Source organism: Trichosurus vulpecula, chromosome 1, assembly GCF_011100635.1.
Source record: "Trichosurus vulpecula isolate mTriVul1 chromosome 1, mTriVul1.pri, whole genome shotgun sequence".
In the NCBI taxonomy this organism is placed as follows: Eukaryota; Metazoa; Chordata; class Mammalia; order Diprotodontia; family Phalangeridae; genus Trichosurus; species Trichosurus vulpecula.
In genome coordinates, this window is record NC_050573.1 from 527,632,388 (window position 1) to 527,651,696 (window position 19,309).

Consider the following 19,309-nt stretch of genomic DNA (forward strand, 5'->3'; position numbering starts at 1 on the left):
CACATGCATACATGCATGTGTATGTATATATGTATATGTATGCACATATGTACATATATACACAAAATCAAAATGTGTATATATGTATGTAGTTGTATGTATGTATACATATATATATTTATGTATGTACATCCATGTATGCATGCACATATACATAGAGAAATAGAATGGTGAAATGAAACTAATTATTGAGAGAAATAAGAAATAGAACTACAATAATGAGGAATCTCAAGGTACTCCCATTCAAAACCAAACAAATCTAACAAAAAAAGACAATAAAGAAGTTAAGGACTTCAAAGGAACTCCAGATAAATTAGATAAGATAGATTGTGGTGATTACTGAATGTATAAGAAAAGGGTTTTACATATATATGTGTATATGTATATGTGTATGTATACGTATACGTATATGTATATATACTCAGCAATACATGGCACCTTTACAAAAATTTACCAGATACTGGCTGGGGCGGCCTGGGCTGGGGGAGGGGTGCAGTCTGTGATGAGAAGATGGATAAACAAAGGCAGAAAAGGAGTGATAAATGTGTCATTTACTCACCACAGTGCAATAAAAATTATACTCAATAAACAGTCACTGAAGTAAGAGTTAAAAGTTCATTGGAACTTCTGGTAGCCAAGATAGTGGAGTAAACAGTAAATTTCTGTAGTTCTCCCATATTCACCTCCAAACAACCAGAAAATAGCACCCCAGAATGAATTCTAGAACATCAGAGCCAGCAGAAAGACGATAGAGAGGTCTTTTAGCCCAGGAGACTTGGAGGTTGGACAAGAAAGGTCCATCACAGGTAAAAGGGGAGATTGTTCCAGGACAGGAAGTGTCCCAGAGAAGAAGGAGGAGAAGGAGGAGGGGGAGAAGGAGAAGGAGAAGAGGAATAAGAAGAAGAAGAAGAAGAAGAAGAAGAAGAAGAAGAAGAAGAAGAAGAAGAAGAAGAAGAAGAAGAAGAAGAAGAAGAAGAAGAAGAAGAAGAAGAAGAAGAAGAAGAAGAAGAAGAAGAAGAAGAAGAAGAAGAAGAAGAAGAAGAAGAAGAAAAGAGAAGAAGAAGTAGAAGAAGGAGGAGGAGGAGGAGAAGAAGAAGAAGAATCTGACCATAGAAAGTTATTATGGTGACAGGGAAGACCAAAACACAAACTTGGAAGAGGACAACAATGTCAAAATACCTGTAGGCAAAACCCCAGAGAAAAATGGAAAGTGGTCTCAAGCTTAGAAAGAATTCATGGAAGAGCTCATAAAGGACCTTAATAATCATATGAGTGGTAAAAGAAAAAAATGGGAAAGGAAATGAGAGAGATGCAAGAAAATTATGAAAAAAGACTCAACAGCTTGGAAAACTACTTAAAAAGTAGAATTAGCCAAATCAGGGGTGGGGAACTTATAGCCTCCAGGCCATATGTCGCCCTCTAGGTCCTCAAGTGCAGCCTTTGATTGAATCCAAATCCTTATGGGATTTGTTCTGTGCAGTTTGAATCCATTCAAAGAGCCACATATGAGGACCTAGAGCACCACATGTGACCTCAAGGCTGAAAGTTCCCCAACCCTTGGCCAAATGGCAAAGGAGATACAAAAATGCACTGAAGAAAACAACTCCTTAAAGAATATAATTGTCCAAATGAAAAAGAAAATACAAAGCTAGTTGAGGAAAACAGCACCTTTTAAGTTAGAATTGGGCAAGTGGAAGCTAATGACTCTGTGAGACATCATGAATCAATCAAGCAAATTCCAAAGAGTGAAATAATGGAATAAAATGTAAAATGGTTCATGGCCAAAACAACTGACCTGGAAAATAGATCCAGGAGAGACAATATCAGAATCATTGGACTACCTGAAAGCCATAATCAAAAGGAGGACCTGGAAAGCATCTTTCAAGAAATTATCAAGAAAAATTGCCCTGATGTCCTGAAACCAGAGACAGAATAGTTATTGAAAGAATCTACTGATCACTTCAGGAAAGAAGTCTCAAAATAAAAACCCCAAGAAACACTATAGCTTAATTTCAGAACTATTGGGTAAAGGAAAAAATACTACAAGTGGCTGGAAAGAAACAATTCAAATATTTGGGGAGTCACAATCAGGATCACACAGGACTTGGCAGATGTAACATTAAAAGATCAGAGGTTGGGGCAGCTAGGTGGCACAGTGAGTGGAACACCAGCCCTGAAGTCAGGAGGACCTGAGTTCAAATTTGACCTCAGACACTTGACACAATTACTAGCTGTGTGACCTTGGGCAAGTCAACCCCAATTGCCCTGCCTTCTCCCCTCCAAAAAGGAAAAAAAAGAAAGAAAAGGATCAGAGGTCATGGAACATGATATTCTGGAGGGCAAAGGAGCTAGGACTACAACCAAGAATCACTTACCTGGCAAAACAAATAATACATCAAGGGAAAAATGGTCATTCGAGGACAAAGAAGGATTTCAAGCCTTCATAAGGAGATGAACAAAATAAAACCAAAAATTTGACCTCCAATATCAAGACCCAAGAGAAGTATTAAACAGTTAAAAAGGGAAAAGAAAATATAAGAGATTCAGTGTAGCTAAATTTTTTGCAACCCTCCCTGGGAAGACAATACTAGTAATATAAAAATTATTTCACTAACAGTACATGTAGAAATAATATACATAGACAGAGGGTATGGGTATAAGGTGGATTTCAAGGAATGACATTAAAAAAATTAAGGATTAAGAAAGAGGAGTACAATGGGTACAGAAGAAAGGGAGAAGTGGAATGAGGTAAATCATCTCACATGAAGAGGTGAGAAAGACCTATTACAATGGAGGGGAGTTGGGAGGGTAGGAGACAAGCACAGCTTGAATCTTACTCTCATCAGTATTGTCTCAAAGAGGGATTCATATACACAATCAGTTGAATGCAGAAATGTATCTTGCCTGACAGGGAAGTAAGAGGGGAGGAGATTAAGTAAAGGGGGAAGGGAGGGGGGACTGACAGATGGGAGGGCAGATCAGGGGAAGCGGTAGACAGAAGCAAAATACTGGTGAGGTGGAGAAGGGTGAAAAGAGAGGACAGAAAGGAGGAAGAATAAGATGGAGAGAAATACATAGGTAGTAATCATAACTGTAATGTGAATGGGATGAACTCTCCAATAAAAGAGAAGCAATTAGCAGAGTAGATAAAATACCACAATCCTACAACATGTTGCTTACAAGAAACACACTTGAAGCAGAGAGACACACACAGAGTAAAGGCAAGGGACTGGACCAGAATCTATTATGCTTTACCTGAAGTAAAAAAAAAAGCAGGGGTAGCAATCCTGATGTCAGGCAAAATAAGAGCAAAAATAGACCTAATTAAAAGAGATAAGGAAGGAAACTACATCTTGCTAAAAGGTACCATACACAATAAAACAATCCAATTAGAAGACCAAGAAATAGTCTGCCTCTCAGATCTATGGGGAGGGGAAAAATTCATGACCAAACAAGAGAAAGAGAGCATTACAAAATGTAGAAGAGATAATTATGATCATATTAAATTCAAAAGCTTTTATACAAACAAAACCAATGAAACCAGCTTTAGAAGGAAAACAGAAAGCTGAATCAGAATGTCTCTCATAAAGGCCTCATTTCTCAAATATATGGAAACTGAATGAAATTTATGAGAATACAAGCCACTCCTCAATTGATAAATGGTCAAAGGACATAAACAAGCAGATTTCAGATGAAAAAATCAAAGCTATCTATAGGCATACGAAGAAGTGCTCTAAATCACTTTCGATTAGAGAAATACAAGTTAAAGCAACTCTAAAATATCACCTCAAGCCAATAAGACTGGCTAATATGACAAAAAAGGAAAATGATAAATGTTGGAGAAGATGTGGGAACATTGGGACACTAATGCACTGCTAGCAGGATTGAGAATTGATCTAAACATTCTGGAGAACAATGTGGAACTATGTTCAAAGGCAACCAAACTGTGCATACTGTTTGATCCAGCAATATCACTACTAGGTCTGTAGTGTCAGTGGGACAGGAAGTGTCCCAGCGAGCCTGCAACAAGCCCCACCTCAGCAAATCAGCAAGAGATCCTGAGCCCCAGTGTGGTAGAGTATGCAAACACTGATACCAAGACCCCCATGTGCTTAGCTTAGCCAAGGGAACCGGCAGACTCCAACTCCAAGAACCACCACATGCTTCAGCACAGCCCAGGTCAAACAGGGGAGCCTCCTTGTGTCAGACCTCCTCGTGCTTCAGTGTAGCCATGGGGAAATGCAGAAACACTCCACTTGACCTCAGGCACATGCCAGATAACACCACTAGGACCCCAGATCAGCACCAAGGTAAGCTGCCAGACCCCTATAACCTCCAGTAGTGCCAGCCAACACCCACCCCACCCCTCAACACAACATCAGAAACAAGGGTCTCCTGTGGGCCTCAGGGCAGCATCAGTGCAGCACCAGGTAAACATCCAGGGCCTGCAGCCACTGGCACAAGAAACCTGAGACAGAGCCCCTTCTACCCTGGGAATGGAGATAAAACTTAAAAGAAAGGGAAAAGGCCCCAAAATTAGCAAAAAAAAAAACAGCGAAGAAGGAGAAGAAGAAGAAGGAGGAGGAGGAGGAGGAGGAGGAGGAGGAGGAGGAGGAGGAGAATCTGACCATAGAAAGTTATTATGGTGACAGGGAAGACCAAAAAACAAACTTGAAAGAGGACATAAACAAGCAGTTTTCAGATGAAGAAACCAAAGCTATCTAAAGGCATATGAAGAAGTGCTCTAAATCACTTTTGACTAGAGAAATACAAGTTAAAGCAACTCTGAAATATCACCTCAAACCAATCAGATTGGATAATATGACAAAAAAGGAAAATGATAAATGTTGAAGAACATGTGGGAAAATTGGGACACTAATGCACTGCTAGCAGGGTTGAGAATTGATCTAAACATTCTGGAGAACAACAGAACTATGTTCAAAGGCAACCAAACTGTGCATACTGTTTGATCCAGCTATATCACTACTTGGTCTGTATCCCAAAGAGATCATAAAAAGGAGGAAAGACTCACATACGCAAAAATATTTATAGCAGAACTATTCATTGTGTCAATGTTGGAAACTGAGGGTATGCCCAACAATTGGGGAATAGTTGAACAAACTGAGATATATTAATGTAATGGAATGCTGTTGTAAAATAAGAATTGATGAATAGACACATTTCAGAAAAACCCTGGAAAGACTTGTACAAACTGACAAAAAGTGAAATGAGCAGAACCAGGGAAAAAACTGCATGCAGTATCACCAATATCATATGATGATCAACTATAAATGACTCAGCTTTTCTCAGCAACACGATGATCCAAGACAAGTACAAAGGACCCATATAGGAAAATTCTATCGATATGCAGATAAAGAACTGATGGACTCTGAATGCAGATTGAAGCATATTTTATACTTTCTCATAATTTTTATTCCTTTTGATTTGTTTCTTCTTCCACAACTGTAATAAATATGGAAATATGTTTTATATGATAACATATGTATAAACTATATCAAACTGCCTAAAATTTTCAGAACAGAGGAGGGGAAGGAGAAAAAAATTCAGAACTCAAAATCTTGTAAAAATGAATGTTAAAAATTTTCTTGATATGTAATTGTGGGGAAAAAATACAATACTCTTTGAAGAAAAAAAAGTTAGTTGGAGATAAAATGATGAGCCTAAAGAACTGGTGAGTCAAAGAATAAATCATAGACACAATAGTTAATTTCATCAAAAACACTGAAAACAATGAGACAACATAAAAAATTGGAGGAATGCAGCAAAAGCAGAATTTAAGGGAAACTTTATTTCTCTAAATTCGTTTATCAACAAAAGAATAGAAAACCAAAAAATTGAAAATTTCAATAAATAAAAAATAGAAATTGTGAAAGTGAAAAAGAGAATAACAAATGACAGTGACAACAATGAATTAATAAAAGTAGGAGCTGATTTTGTGAAAAAAAATTAAATAAACCATTAGCTAGTCTGACTTTTTAAAAAAGAAAGCAAAGTCATATGAACAACATAAAAATGAAAAATACTTCATTTTTATGAAACATTCAAAGCAACAAATAAACCATTTGCAAAAACAAGAAAAGATGGGACTCTACCAAATTCATTTTGTGATATAAGGTCTTGAAACTTAAACTATGGAGAGACAAAACAGAGAAGGAAAACTATAAAGGAATATCCCTTATGAGTATGAATGCAAAAAGTTTAAGTAAAACACAATAGGCTATAGCACATATGAAAATGATTTTTCATCATGATCAGATTTGATTTATACTGGGGATTCAGGGTTCACTCTATTTTAGGAAAATTATGAACACAAAAAACCACATTAATCAGAACAACAAAACGTCATATGATTACACCGATAGACGAAGAAAAAGCTTTTGACCAAGCACATCTATTTCTGTTATAAACACTAGAAACAGAGGAATAAATGGATCTTCTCTTAATATCTGTGTAAAGGGGGGGCGGAGCCAAGATGGCGGCTGGTAAGCAGGAACTAGTATGAGCTCTGTACCAAGTCCCTCCAAAAACCTATAAAAAATGGCTCTGAACCAATTCTAGAACGGCAGAACCCACAAAACAGCCTGGATGGTCTCTGGGTGAGGTCTATCCCACACGGAGCTGGGAGCTGGGAACGGAGTGGAGCAGAACCCAGCCTGAGCGGCGTGGACCATCCAGACCAGAAGCCGGCCGGAGGGGGCCCTAGCGCCCTGAATCAGTGAGCTGCAGCAGTTACCAGACTCCTTAACCCACAAACACTAAAGACTGCGGAGAAGGTTAGTGGGAAAAACTACAGGAGTAGAAAGAGTTCGCAGTTCAGCTTCCAGCCCCGGGGGCAGCGGAGGTGGGGCAGCTACAGCTGTTGTTACTTCCAGCTCCAGGCCCACCAGGTGGGAGGAATTAAGTGGTGGATCAGAGCAGGAGTGCACAGCCTGCTGAAGATCTAAGCCCAGTCCGGGTTGGGGGTTGGGTAAGGAGCAGTGCTGGTGTGGCAGAGCTGGCACCTCCCCCCCAAACGTGGAACATAGAACTCTCTAGTCTACAAGCAGTCATACCCCACTGAAAAACTCAAAGGTCAAGTTAGTTGGCTGGGAATATGGCCAGGCAGCAAAAACGCACCAAGATTCAGTCTCAGACTTTGCATTCTTATTCTTTCTTTGCTGACAAAGAAGACCAAAACATACAGCCAGAAGAAGTCAATAAAGTGCAAAAGCCTACACCAACAGCCTCCAAGAACAACATGAACTGGTCCCAGGCCATGGAAGAGCTCAAAAAGGATTTGGAAAAGCAAGTTAGAGAAGTAGAGGAAAAATTGGGAAGAGAAATGAGAAGGATGCAAGAAAACCATGAAAAACAAGTCAATGACTTGCTAAAGGAGACCCAAAAAAATACCGAAAAATACACAGACTAACTCAAATGGCAAAAGAGCTCCAAAAAGCCAATGAGGAGAAGAAAGCCTTGAAAGGCAGAATTAGCCAAATGGAAAAGGAGGTCCAAAAGACCACTGAAGAAAATACTACTTTAAAAATTAGATTGGAGCAAGTGGAAGCTAGTGATTTTATGAGAAATCAAGATATTATAAAACAGAACCAAAGGAATGAAAAAATGGAAGATAATGTGAAATATCTTATTGGAAAAACCACTGACCTGGAAAATAGATCCAGGAGAGATAATTTAAAAATTATTGGACTCCCTGAAAGCCATGATCAAAAAAAGAGCCTAGATATAATCTTTCAAGAAATTATCAAGGAGAACTGCCCTGATATTCTAGAGCCACAGGGCAAAATAGAAATTGAAAGAATCCATTGATTGCCTCCTCAAGTAGATCCCAAAAAGAAATCTCCCAGGAATATTGTTGCCAAATTCCAGAGCTCCCAGATCAAGGAGAAAATACTGCAAGCAGCCAGAAAGAAACAATTTGAGTATTGTGGAAACCCAATCAGAATAACCCCAGATCTGGCAGCCTCTACATTAAGAGATCGAAGGGCTTGGAATACGATATTCTGGAGGTCAATGGAGCTAGGATTAAAACCTAGAATCACCTACCCAGCAAAACTGAGTATCATGCTCCAAGGCAAAATATGGATTTTCAATAAAATAGAGGACTTTCAAGCTTTCTCAGTGAAAAAACCAGAACTGAATAGAAAATTTGACTTTCAAACACAAGAATCAAGAGAAGCATGAAAAGGTAATCAAGAAAAAGAACAAGTAAAAGAAATTGCAAGGGACTTACTAAGGGTGAACTGTTGTGTTGACATTCCTACATGGAAAGATGATGTGTATGATTCATGAGACCTCAGTATTAGGGTAGCTGAAGGGAATATGCATACATATATGTTTATGTATATATATGGGTGAATGTGTATGTATGTATATATCTATATGTGTATGTATATATATATATATATATACATATATATATATATAGAGAGAGAGAGAGAGAGAGGGAGAGAGGGAGAGAGCAGACACAGGGTGAGTTGAAGATGAAGGGAAGATATCTAAAAGAAATAAAATCAAGGGATGAGAGAGGAACATACTGAGAGAGGGAGATAAGGAGAGATAGAATGGGATGGATTATCTCCCATAAAGGTGGCAAGAGGAAGCAGTTCTGTGGGAGGAGGGGAGAGGGCGGATGAGGGGGGAATGAGTGAACATTGCTCTCATCAGATTTGGCCTAAGGAGGGAATACTATACATACCCAATTGGGGATCTTACCCCACAGGAAAAAAGAGGGAAGAAGATAAAAAAAAATGGGGGGGGAATGATGGAGGGGAGGGCAGATGGGGGTGGAGGTAGTCAAAAACAAACACTTTTGAAAGGGGACAGGGTCAAGGGAGGAAATTCAATAAAGGGGGATGGGTTGGGAAGGAGCAAAATATAGTTAGTCTTTCACAACATGGGTATTGTGGAAGGGTTATACATAATGATACACATGTGGCCTATGTTGAATTGCTTGACTTCTTAGGGAGGGTGGGTGGGAAGGGAAGAGGGGAGAGGATTTGGAACTCAAAGTTCTAAAAACAGATGTTCAAAAACAAACAAAAATGTTTTTGCATGCAACAAGAAAATAAGATACACAGGCAATGGGGCGTAAAAATTTATCTTGCCCTACAAGAAAGGAAGGGAAAAGGGGATGGGAGGGGAGTGGGGTAACAGAGGGGAGGGCTGACTGGGGAACAGGGCAACCAGAATATATGCTATCTTGGAGTGGGGGGGAGGGTAGAAATGGGGAGAAAATTTGTAATCCAAACTCTTGTGAAAATCAATGCTGAAAACTAAATATGTTAAATAATTTTTAAAAAAAATTGAAAAAATAAAATAAAATAAAACACTAAAAAAAAAATCTGTCTAAAACCAGTAGCCATCATTATATGCAGTAGGGATAAAGCAGAGACTTTTCAAATAGGATTGGGATAAAGCAAGTGCTTCCATGTAAAAAAATTGAAGGAATAACCACAGCATTTCTGTATATCTCCAACAAAATCCATTAGAACATAAAAGGAGAAATTCCGTTTAAAGTAACTACTGAATGTGACCGTTCCTCAACAGATAAGTGATTGAAGGATATGAACAAAAAGTTCTCAAAAGAAGGATTATAAATTATTCACAACCACATGAAAAATTGTTCCATATCACTAACAAGATAAATGCAAATCAAAAGATCAAAAGTGAGCTTTCACCTCACCTAATGTAAATTTGCCAAAATTACCCAAAAAATGGCAAGTCAATGTTGAAGGGATTTTTGGAAGAATAGACACACTAATACATTGTTGGTGGAGGTGTGAAATAGTACAATCATTTTAGACAGCAATTTGCAAGTATGCAGTTAAAATGACTAAAATGTCCATACCCTTTGACACTGAAGCTCTGTTATTGGATGTATACCCCAAGGAAGCCATAGATAAAATATTTGCAGTAGCACTTTTTGTGACAGCAAAGAATTGGAAACAAAGTAAATGCCTGTGAACTGAGAAATGACTAAACAAATTATGACATGATCATAATGGGATATTACTGTGCTATAAGAATTGATGTGTGTGATGAATCCAGAGAAGCATGGAAAGTTCTACATGAACCGATAAAGAGTGGAGGAAACAGAGCCTATATATTTACACATCTACATAGATAGGTATATGAACATACAGTAACTTGCAACAATGTAAATGGAAGAAAAAAACAACCACCACAAACCAAAAACAAAAGCAAAAACAAAATTAATGTAACAAAATTCCCTTCACCTCCCTTCCCTTCATTTTCCTTCCCTTTCCTCTTTTTTTCTTTCTTTTCTTCTTTCTTTCTGACATGATAAATGTGGAAATTTGTTTTGTATGACAATACATATTTGTAATGTATTTTGTTTTTCTTGCCTTCAGGGAAGGGTGTAGAGAGGGAGAGAATTCACAAATGAAAATAAAATCAAATAGAATTTAAACAAAAAACAATAGAAGAGTGGGATTATAGAAAACAATGTTATCAATGTTACATTTTTCAAGTAGTTCTGCACCACCACTCCCTCTGTCCATTTTGCTTAAATAAGCTAATTTAGAAAAATTTTGACTCATTCTTTCCTATTAATACATATTCATGGTAGCTAGACAGTATACCGCAGTTTACATAAAGTAAATGTTGACTATGATCAGTTAGTATCCTTAAGATGTCAGAATCAGAAGCCTAATATTATTGGCAGGAGGAAGGAAAGGGAAAAAAAAAAACAGGGAAAGGAGCAGGAAAATCTTAATGTGAGCAGAGGGAGGTTATAATGGAATTTGACCCAGTCATCCTCAATCTTTGTGAATACTGTCTGTCCTTATGATTCCAACATTCTTTGAGCCCTTGATCATCACTGTCTAAGCTTTGACAACAGACTGAATCATACTTACCTCCTTGAGTTTGCCACTGGTGAATGTTGGAGAGATAATAGCCCGGATCCACTTCCATTTCTCTCCTTTAACAATGGTGATGGCAGACTCCAAAAGTCCATTTAAACCAAAATCCTAAATAAATAGAACCAGGAGACAACTGAGTTAGAGGGAATTGTTGTAAAGTTTTTCCAAGTAAGGATTAAGTCACATTGACAGTGATAACAAGCTATGTTAGTCCTCTCAGAAAAATCTTTAGAGATACAGGAGGAGGCTGGGTGGTAAGAAGGTGGTAGACAATGATTCTAAGCTTACATATTTTAGACTTGAATATAACAATTTAGGACAGGTGCTTTTAATTTTTGTGTGTGTGTCATAGATCCCTCAGGCAGTCTGGTGAAACCTATGGACCCCTTCCCTGAATAATGTATTTTTTTTTATTTTAATTAATACATTTTAAATATGTTAAATATATAGGATTACAAAGGAAACCAATTATGTGGAAATAAAAATGTAACTTTTTCCCCATTGAAGTTCATGAATCTCCTGAAACCTATCCATGGACATGGCCATGGACTCTAGGTTAAAAACCTATCTTAAGGTCTCCTGTCTTTGGTGTAGGCCTCTCTCTGATAGGCACACTGGATAGGGAAGAGAATTAGGGGGAGGAAGATAGATCTGGAAATAAAGTTGATTTAAAAAATAACAAAAGAAATCAATAAAAATGAGATTTTTAAAAAGAAACGCCCTTAGAGAAAGGCCTAGTTAACTTTTTAACATGAATCAGCCTGATGGATAGAAAGAGAGTGGAACTACAGCCAGGAAGGACATATGAACATATTAGTAATAAGAATGATGAGGATGAGGATGATAGACATTTATATAGGCTTTAAGGTTTGTACAGCACTTTACATTCTTGATCTTATTTGAGCTTTTTGCCAAAACCTTGGGTTTCGAGGATCATCCTTGGATATCTGTTGTGACCACTGTAAGCAACCCAGTGGTGGGATACAAATAAATTAACAATTGGGTTCTCCACGGAACCAAGCCGACACTGCCACCACACGGCAGGTGCAGGGCCCACTCCACTAACACCTGATTCACCCAACTCAACCTAAAATTAGGTACTGGTTCTACTGAACCGGTATGAACCAGCTGAATCCCACCACTGTAAGCAACCCCATTTTACAGATGAGGAAAGAGGCTCAAAAGAGAAAAGTGACTTGCCCACAATCACACTACTAGAATCATGGGTGGGAATTGAAACTGCAGATCCAATGTTCTTTTCATTGTACCACACAGCCTTTCAAAACTGTCAATAAGATTTACCTTCTGGTCTTATCGTAGTGACATCCATTAGACTATGAAAGTTCCTTGAGAGCAGGGATTCTCCTTTACCTTTCTTTTCATCCCTGTGGTTAGCCTAACACAAAGCAGGTCATTTTAAAATGTTTATTGATTGACTGACTGACACCCAATTAGAATGAGCCCAGACTGGCTTCAAGAAAACTGGATGATTCAAAAGAGATTATTCGTAGCTACACTTGGCTCAGTTATTTAGAAACAAATGTCAGTGGACAAAGTTCAAGGCTTTGATCTTTTTATAGACCAGAGACAGGCTGGTATAGTGAGCAAATAGTAGGCATTGGAGACAGGAGACCTAGGTTCAAGTTCTGTCTTTGACATAGACTAGTTATGCAAGGTCACTTATCCTATCAATGTCCTAAGCAACTCTAAGTTGAGTGAGTTTCTGATTTGCATTAGTGTAGGAAGGTTGGGTTAGCTAAGTAGCAGGAGGATATTGGAGTCAGGAAGACTGATATTCCTTAGTTTGAATTTGGCCTCAGATACTAGCTGTGTGGCCCTGGGCAAGTCATTTAACCCTGTTTATCTCAGTTTCCTCATCTATAAAATGAGCTGGAGAAGGAAATGGCAAACCGCTCCAGTATCTTTGTTAAGAAAACTACAAATTGGGGTCATGAAGAATTAATAACAAGGGAGTATCGACAATAAGAATTTCCATACTAATGAAATAATAGACCTAGACAACAGGAAAAGGAAGAGGGAAGGCAAATGACCTTTAATTTCTCTTAACTACCCTGAGCAACCATTTGCAAAGCCCTGTCAACAGGCACCAAGTGAAAAAAACATGTTAGCAGCACTGCCTTCCTCTGCCTTTTGCAAAGCTGAGAAAGATTAGACCACAGATCTCATAGCAACTGCTTTAACCATCGTTAAAGTATAATATTAGTATAATTCGTATAATATTAATTAATTGATTGATTAGTATAATACTAATGGTATAATAGAGACAGCACTGGACTTGGCAGTCATAAAAAGACACAGGTATGTGGTTGAGCTCCACATGCTGAATCTGTGATCTTAAGCTGTGAATGAGCCTTAGTCTCCTCCTCTAAATAAAAGAAGCAATAACAAAGGCACCACGATCCTTACAGGGATGTTGTGAGGATGAATGAGAAGTGGGACTTCATCTCCAGCCTCCATGTCTTTGTACTGGTTGTCCCCCATGCCTGGAATACCCTTCTTCCTCATTTCTCTCTTTTAGAATAACTGGTTTCCTTCAAGACTCAGCTCAAACACCACTTTCTGAAGGACTTTCCAGATCTCTGCTGTTGCTAACCCATCCCCCTCCAAAGTTAACATCTATCTACTTTGTGAGTATATACATATACACATGTGTACACATACATGTACCTTTCTAAGTGTGTATATACGTAGACAGAAAGTATGTATATGTAAGCATAAAATATGCCTAATTGTTTATAAGTTGACTCCTCTATTTGAATATAAGTTCCTTGAGAGCAGGAACCATGTTCACCTTTCTTTAAGTTCCCAGCTCTCAGCACAGTGCCTGACAGCTAGTAAGTATTTGCTGAATGTTTGCTTATTTACTGAATATACTCTGTAGACTGTAATGTGCTTTATAAATGACAGCTGTCTTTATAAAGGTAACAGATTACACAGAATTGCACCATTCTCCAATGGAAATGGTTTTTTTGGTGCTTCTTTTTTTTATTAAAATTTGTTTTACCAGAACACAAATACAAAATAGAGAAAAGAAACAAAAATACATCATGAACTTAAATATTAAGAAAGAAAAAAGCATGTTATGTGCATAGTAGAACATATGACAGGATTCAAAATATGTAACAATAAATTTTCATTTCAAGAAAGCCTGTACGATAAATAATACATCTCACATTGAGAATTTTCCATCTTTTCTCTGCTTTCTCATGTTTTCTTTTGTTCTCTGCTGTGCACTTTTTAACTTTGTTCTTTTTTCCCGTTCCCCACCTCCCCCAGAAGGCTACAATATAATTTAGATATTTCTTGTTACATACATACACATACAGATATATACATACACTTATACTTATATACATGCGTATATAGACATATACTTTCCCAAACATAATCTACTCCTAATCTTTGTTTTTTATGTTTGTACTTATCTTTTGTTTCCTATCCCTCCTGCCTCTTCTACTTTACTTCTACCCACTACATCGCCTTCCTATTACTTGCCTACCCCCCTCTTCCACCAGCCACCCAGCCCTTCTATTATTTGCCTTCCACCCTCTAAGGATCCCTCCCTTATCCTCCCATTCCCATTAATCTAAACTCCCTTTACCTATTTCCTCATTCTCCCCTCTAAAAATCCCACCCTTGTCCTAATCCTTCTCTTGTCCTCTCCCCCCTCACTAAACCTACCATTTTATTTCTTCTAAATTTAGAAGACTTTTATACTCTTCTAAATATGTGTGTATTGTTCCCTCTTAAACCCATTCCCAATGAAAGTAGGTTTATCAGAACTACCAGCCTTCCTCCCCCATCTAACTCCTCTGTATCCTTTCTTCTTCTTGCACCTCTCTTGTATAAAATACTTACTCTTTTTACCTGTTTCTAAATGGTTTTACTTTTTTAAATTCATATCATAGTCAGGTTTATCCCTCTCTTTCTTATAAGCTTGACAGTTATTAATATTACATTTTATGTTATATAAAAGGTAAGCAGTCTGTTCTTGTAAATCCCTTATAGTCAGTCTTTTATATGTACCTTATGTGTCTCTTAGTTCTTTTATGTTGTGTCTTCTATTAAGTTGAGGATTTTTTTAACACAGTCTTGAAAGTCTAGGGGTTTGTCAAATATCCATTTTTTTCATTCAAGAAAATACTGAAATCTGAAGGGTATGAGATATTCAGCTGGAGTCCCAAGTCTTTTGTGCTTCGATGTATTGTGTTCCAAGACCTGTGGTCCTTTAATGTCTCCGCTGCTAGGTCTTGTGTAATTCTCATTGTGGCACCATCATATTTAAATTGTTTTAATTTAACCTTGATCTGGGGATTTCGTAATTTGGCTATGATACTCCTATGAGTTTTTCTCATAGGATCTCTTTTAAGTGGTATTCAATGGATTTTTTTTTCTATTTCTATTTCCCTGCCTTGTTCTAATGGTTTCAGACAATTTTCTTTAATTATTTCTTGTATTAATTGTATCCAGATTCTTTTTTTGATCATAACTTTCAGTTACTCTGATTATTTTTATATTTTCTCTTATTGGTCTACTCTCCAAATCTGTTGTTTTCTTATAAGATGTTTCACTTTCTCTTCTATTTTTTCATTATTCATGTTTTGTTTAATTATTTCTTGATCTCTTATAATTTCACTGGCTTCACTTTGTCCAATTCTAATTTCCAAGGTGTCATTTTCCTCCTTCAGCTTCTGGATCTCCTTTTCTAATTGGTTGACTTTCTTTTCATAACCTTCTTGTTTTTCTTGGATTTTTTTTTTTTAGTTTTTCTTCCATCTCTGTCATTTGATTTTTAAAGTCTTTTTTAAGATCTCCTATTCTTCTTTTTGGGCAAGTGACCATTTGACGTTGCTCTTTGGGGATTTCTTTACTTCAGTATCCTCCTCTGAAGATGAACCCAGGTCATCTCTATTCTCATAACAGGTTTCTATGGTTAGATTTTTTCTCCTTTACCTATGCATTTTTTGTGGTAATAACTTGGTTTTTTTATCACCTCTAGACGTGGGGTATGGGAAATGGTGCCTCTTGCCGCAGATCTTCAGTTCCCTCTAGCCTGGAACCAAAGTCAAACCTCCAACCTCCTGTAAGTGCCCACAGCCAGGGACTTTCTGACCCACTGCTTCGGCACTTACCTGGCATGTGTTGGTTCTTTCTCGCCCCCCACCGCTCTTCACAGCACAGCTGGGTCTGGCATTCCTCATCAGGAGAGGTTCCTGCAATCTTCGTGGGCTCAAATGCATGACTCCCCTCACTATCCTGGGGCAAAAAGTTCCAGTAGCTAGGGCTGAGGCAGCCTCTGCAACCAACTAACCCCAGAGCTTGCTGCTTGTTGTTAAAACGGAACCTACCCTGGAGGTGTTTGCTACTCACCTGGACCAAACCCAGTCCTGGGGTTCTTCTTCAGATCTTCTCAGACTGTCCCTGGAAGATCCTGGTTGGGCCCCTATTCTTCTTTGTCTCCAATCCACTTTGTTCACCCTAAAGTACTATTTTAACTCTTTTGCAGGGGAAAATCTTGAGAGCTTGGAATTTTCTGACCTACTCTGCCATCTTCCCAGGATCCTCTCGAAAAAGGTTTTATCAAGGTCAGGTAGTCCTTGAACTGGTAAGGGTGGCACTATCCCTCCTCATGGGTTCACAGAGTCATCTTCAACCCCTTATACTCTCTCATCTTCCTAGCCAACCAGTTATCCAGTCTTGAAGATTCCATTTCCATATCATTCCCCTCTCTCCCCTTTAGCTCTTTCATAAAACCACCACTCCAGTTCTGGCCCTGCATTACCTCTTACACGGAAGGAGTATTATAATAATCTCATCATTGGTCTCCCTCTCTCAGATGTCACCTCTCTCTAATCCATCATCCACCCAACTTCCAAAGAGATAGTCCTAAAGCATAGATCTGACTATGTAACTCTCCTGCTAAACAAATTTCAGGAGCTCCCTATTACGTCTAAGATTCAAATGAACCCTTCTGCTTGGCAGTCAATGCCCTTTATAAATTGACCCCAACCAACCTTTACAATTTTATTATTGATTTGCCTCTCTTCACAACAAATGGATATTCTTGGTCCTTGTACCTTCCCTGTCCATGCCTTTGCACAGATGGTCCCTCATGCCTGATATGCACTCCTTCCTTACCTCTATTAGAATCCTGAGCATTCTTCCAAGATCAGCCCAAACTCTACTTCTTAGATTAGCCTTTTTCTGATCTCCTTTTCTGATAGGGCCTCCCACTTCCCACACCCTGCCAATTACCTCACATTTATTTTGTATACACTTATACACATACATGTCATTTTCCCCAATAGAATGGGAGCTCCTTGAGGCCAGGGACTGGTTAATTTTTGTCTATGTATCCTTGGCAGCCAGCAAAAAGAAAGTGGTCAATTAATGCTTATTGATAGAGTTTGAAAACTTGAGTTTTTAGAAGCATTAACTATCTAGCTGGCTTTAACATGCATATCTTTTGCATATATAGATATTAGTCACACTGTCAAGAAAGAAACTGAACAAAAGGAAAAAAATAATGAAAAAATAAAGTGAAAAATAGTGTGCTTCAATCTGTACTCAGACTCCATCAGTTCTTTCTCTGGATATGGATAGCATTTTCCATCACGAATCTTTTAGAGTTGTCTTAGATCATTGTACTGCTGAGAAGAGCTAAATCAATCAGAGTTGATCATCACACAGTGTTCCTGTTACTGCATACAATTTTACATATCTTACTATAATTTTGTACAGCAACTTAGATTTTTATAATAATTTTCAATCTCACTGGATAGTCTTGCCATCATTGCAATGCAGGCTAAGTATATCTATCTCCGTTGGACAAAACTAACAAGAGAACAATTATATTAGTGGCCAAAGGTCTCACAGAGCAGGGACAGAAACCCAGGTTTCCTGACTCCCACCCAGCATTCTTTTCACTGGACCACAAGGAAGACAGCTGAGCAGAAAGCTGATAAATCGTGCATGGGCTAAACTCTCTAGAAAATAATTCAGCATCTGAAATATTCCAAAGTCTATTTAATGTTTCTATAACCTGTAGGGCTGGCCCAGGGCAAAATTACAAAGTAGGGAAAGTTTTCTCTGTAGTTATCTTCCTCATTCTCAACTCAGTACCCTTCTCTCCCTCAGGCACTGATCCTGCATCCAATTTCTATTGGGTCTCCATTTTAGCTAGCTGTACATTAATCCCCAGTAAGGTATTAGCTGATATGGCTTCAGGTATTCCCCCCTCCCAGCAGCAGTTTGTATGTCTTCATAGAAACCCTCTGGAAAATGGAAAAGCCTTCAAGAGCAGATGGAAATAATCATAAATCATAAACGGTAGAATTTTAGACACTGAGATAGGAGGCATGGGGAAATATATTCTGGAATGGGGAGACGGTAACCTTCCTGGTGCCCAGCAGACTATGATACATGAGTACTATGTCTTGGGTTCATGTGCAGATTCATGAGTAGAATCACCTATCGACACTTGTGCTATGCCACAAGTGTTTTGGCAAGGATCAATTTTTTATCTTTTATAAAATGATGACACTTTGGCCATGGCACTCTCACATTGAGCTGCTTCAATTGTGTTACCTTCATCATGTAAACTGCTCTAGTCAATAGAAGCTATTATTGTCACCAAAATCCTGACTTTCGTTCCATATCTGAATATTGTTTTGTAATACAGACATAAGGGCATGCTTTATTTTCTGAAAAGCAATGGCAGTTCCCAGGTGCCACTAAACATACTCTAATTCTGGCTTCCTTTTAAAGTTTCTGGCTATGTTCTTCATGATGGATCAAGCCACTAGAGCAAAATATAACTATTTAGAAAGGGCTTTGTCCATGTTATTTAATAAATGATCACTTCAGCCCCTCTAGAACATGATCAATCTTCAATCTTAGGGAAAGTAGCCAACATAGTAAGACAAGAAGATTTTGAAGCAAAGACACCAAGGTTTCCTGAGAAGTGGAAAACTTAGATAAGAGTGCTGAATGCCTTCGAGCCAAGAAGAATCCTGATGTATCTCTATCTACCAATAACTTACCCGACGGTTAGTGAAGAGTGTGAAAAACTCTTTCACTAGAACTATTTTGATGAAGGCTGGATCCAGAGTGGCTAAGATAGGCAGTCTGCCATCATAAAACCTATAAAGAGCATCAAGATAGAGAAAATTAATTTTTTTTTCAAAGATCCACACAGAAAGTTAGCTTCCTAAGTCAACAAATCACTATATCTGCCTTTGGAATGTTCAATCTCCTTGAAATTAGATGGTAAAATAGTCACCACCACTATACTTTCCCTCCCCTTCCTCCCTCCTACCCCAGTTTCAGTATGTATTTTACAGTCATAGATATAGAGATAGAAGGAACCTCAGAGAAAGTCCATC

The 19,309-nt window shown here is 38.2% G+C and overlaps 1 protein-coding gene across 1 annotated transcript in view; it reads right to left on the reverse strand.

Moving 5' to 3' along the window:
- LOC118841312 (cytochrome P450 3A24-like) overlaps positions 1–19,309 on the reverse strand; it is a 55,218-nt gene that overhangs the window by 20,920 nt on the left and 14,989 nt on the right. The window contains exons 4-5 of the mRNA XM_036748685.1: positions 18,968–19,067; positions 10,899–11,012 (exon numbers count right to left, since the gene is read on the reverse strand). Coding sequence (XP_036604580.1) covers positions 10,899–11,012; positions 18,968–19,067 — 214 coding nt within the window. The remainder of the gene's footprint in view (positions 1–10,898; positions 11,013–18,967; positions 19,068–19,309) is intronic.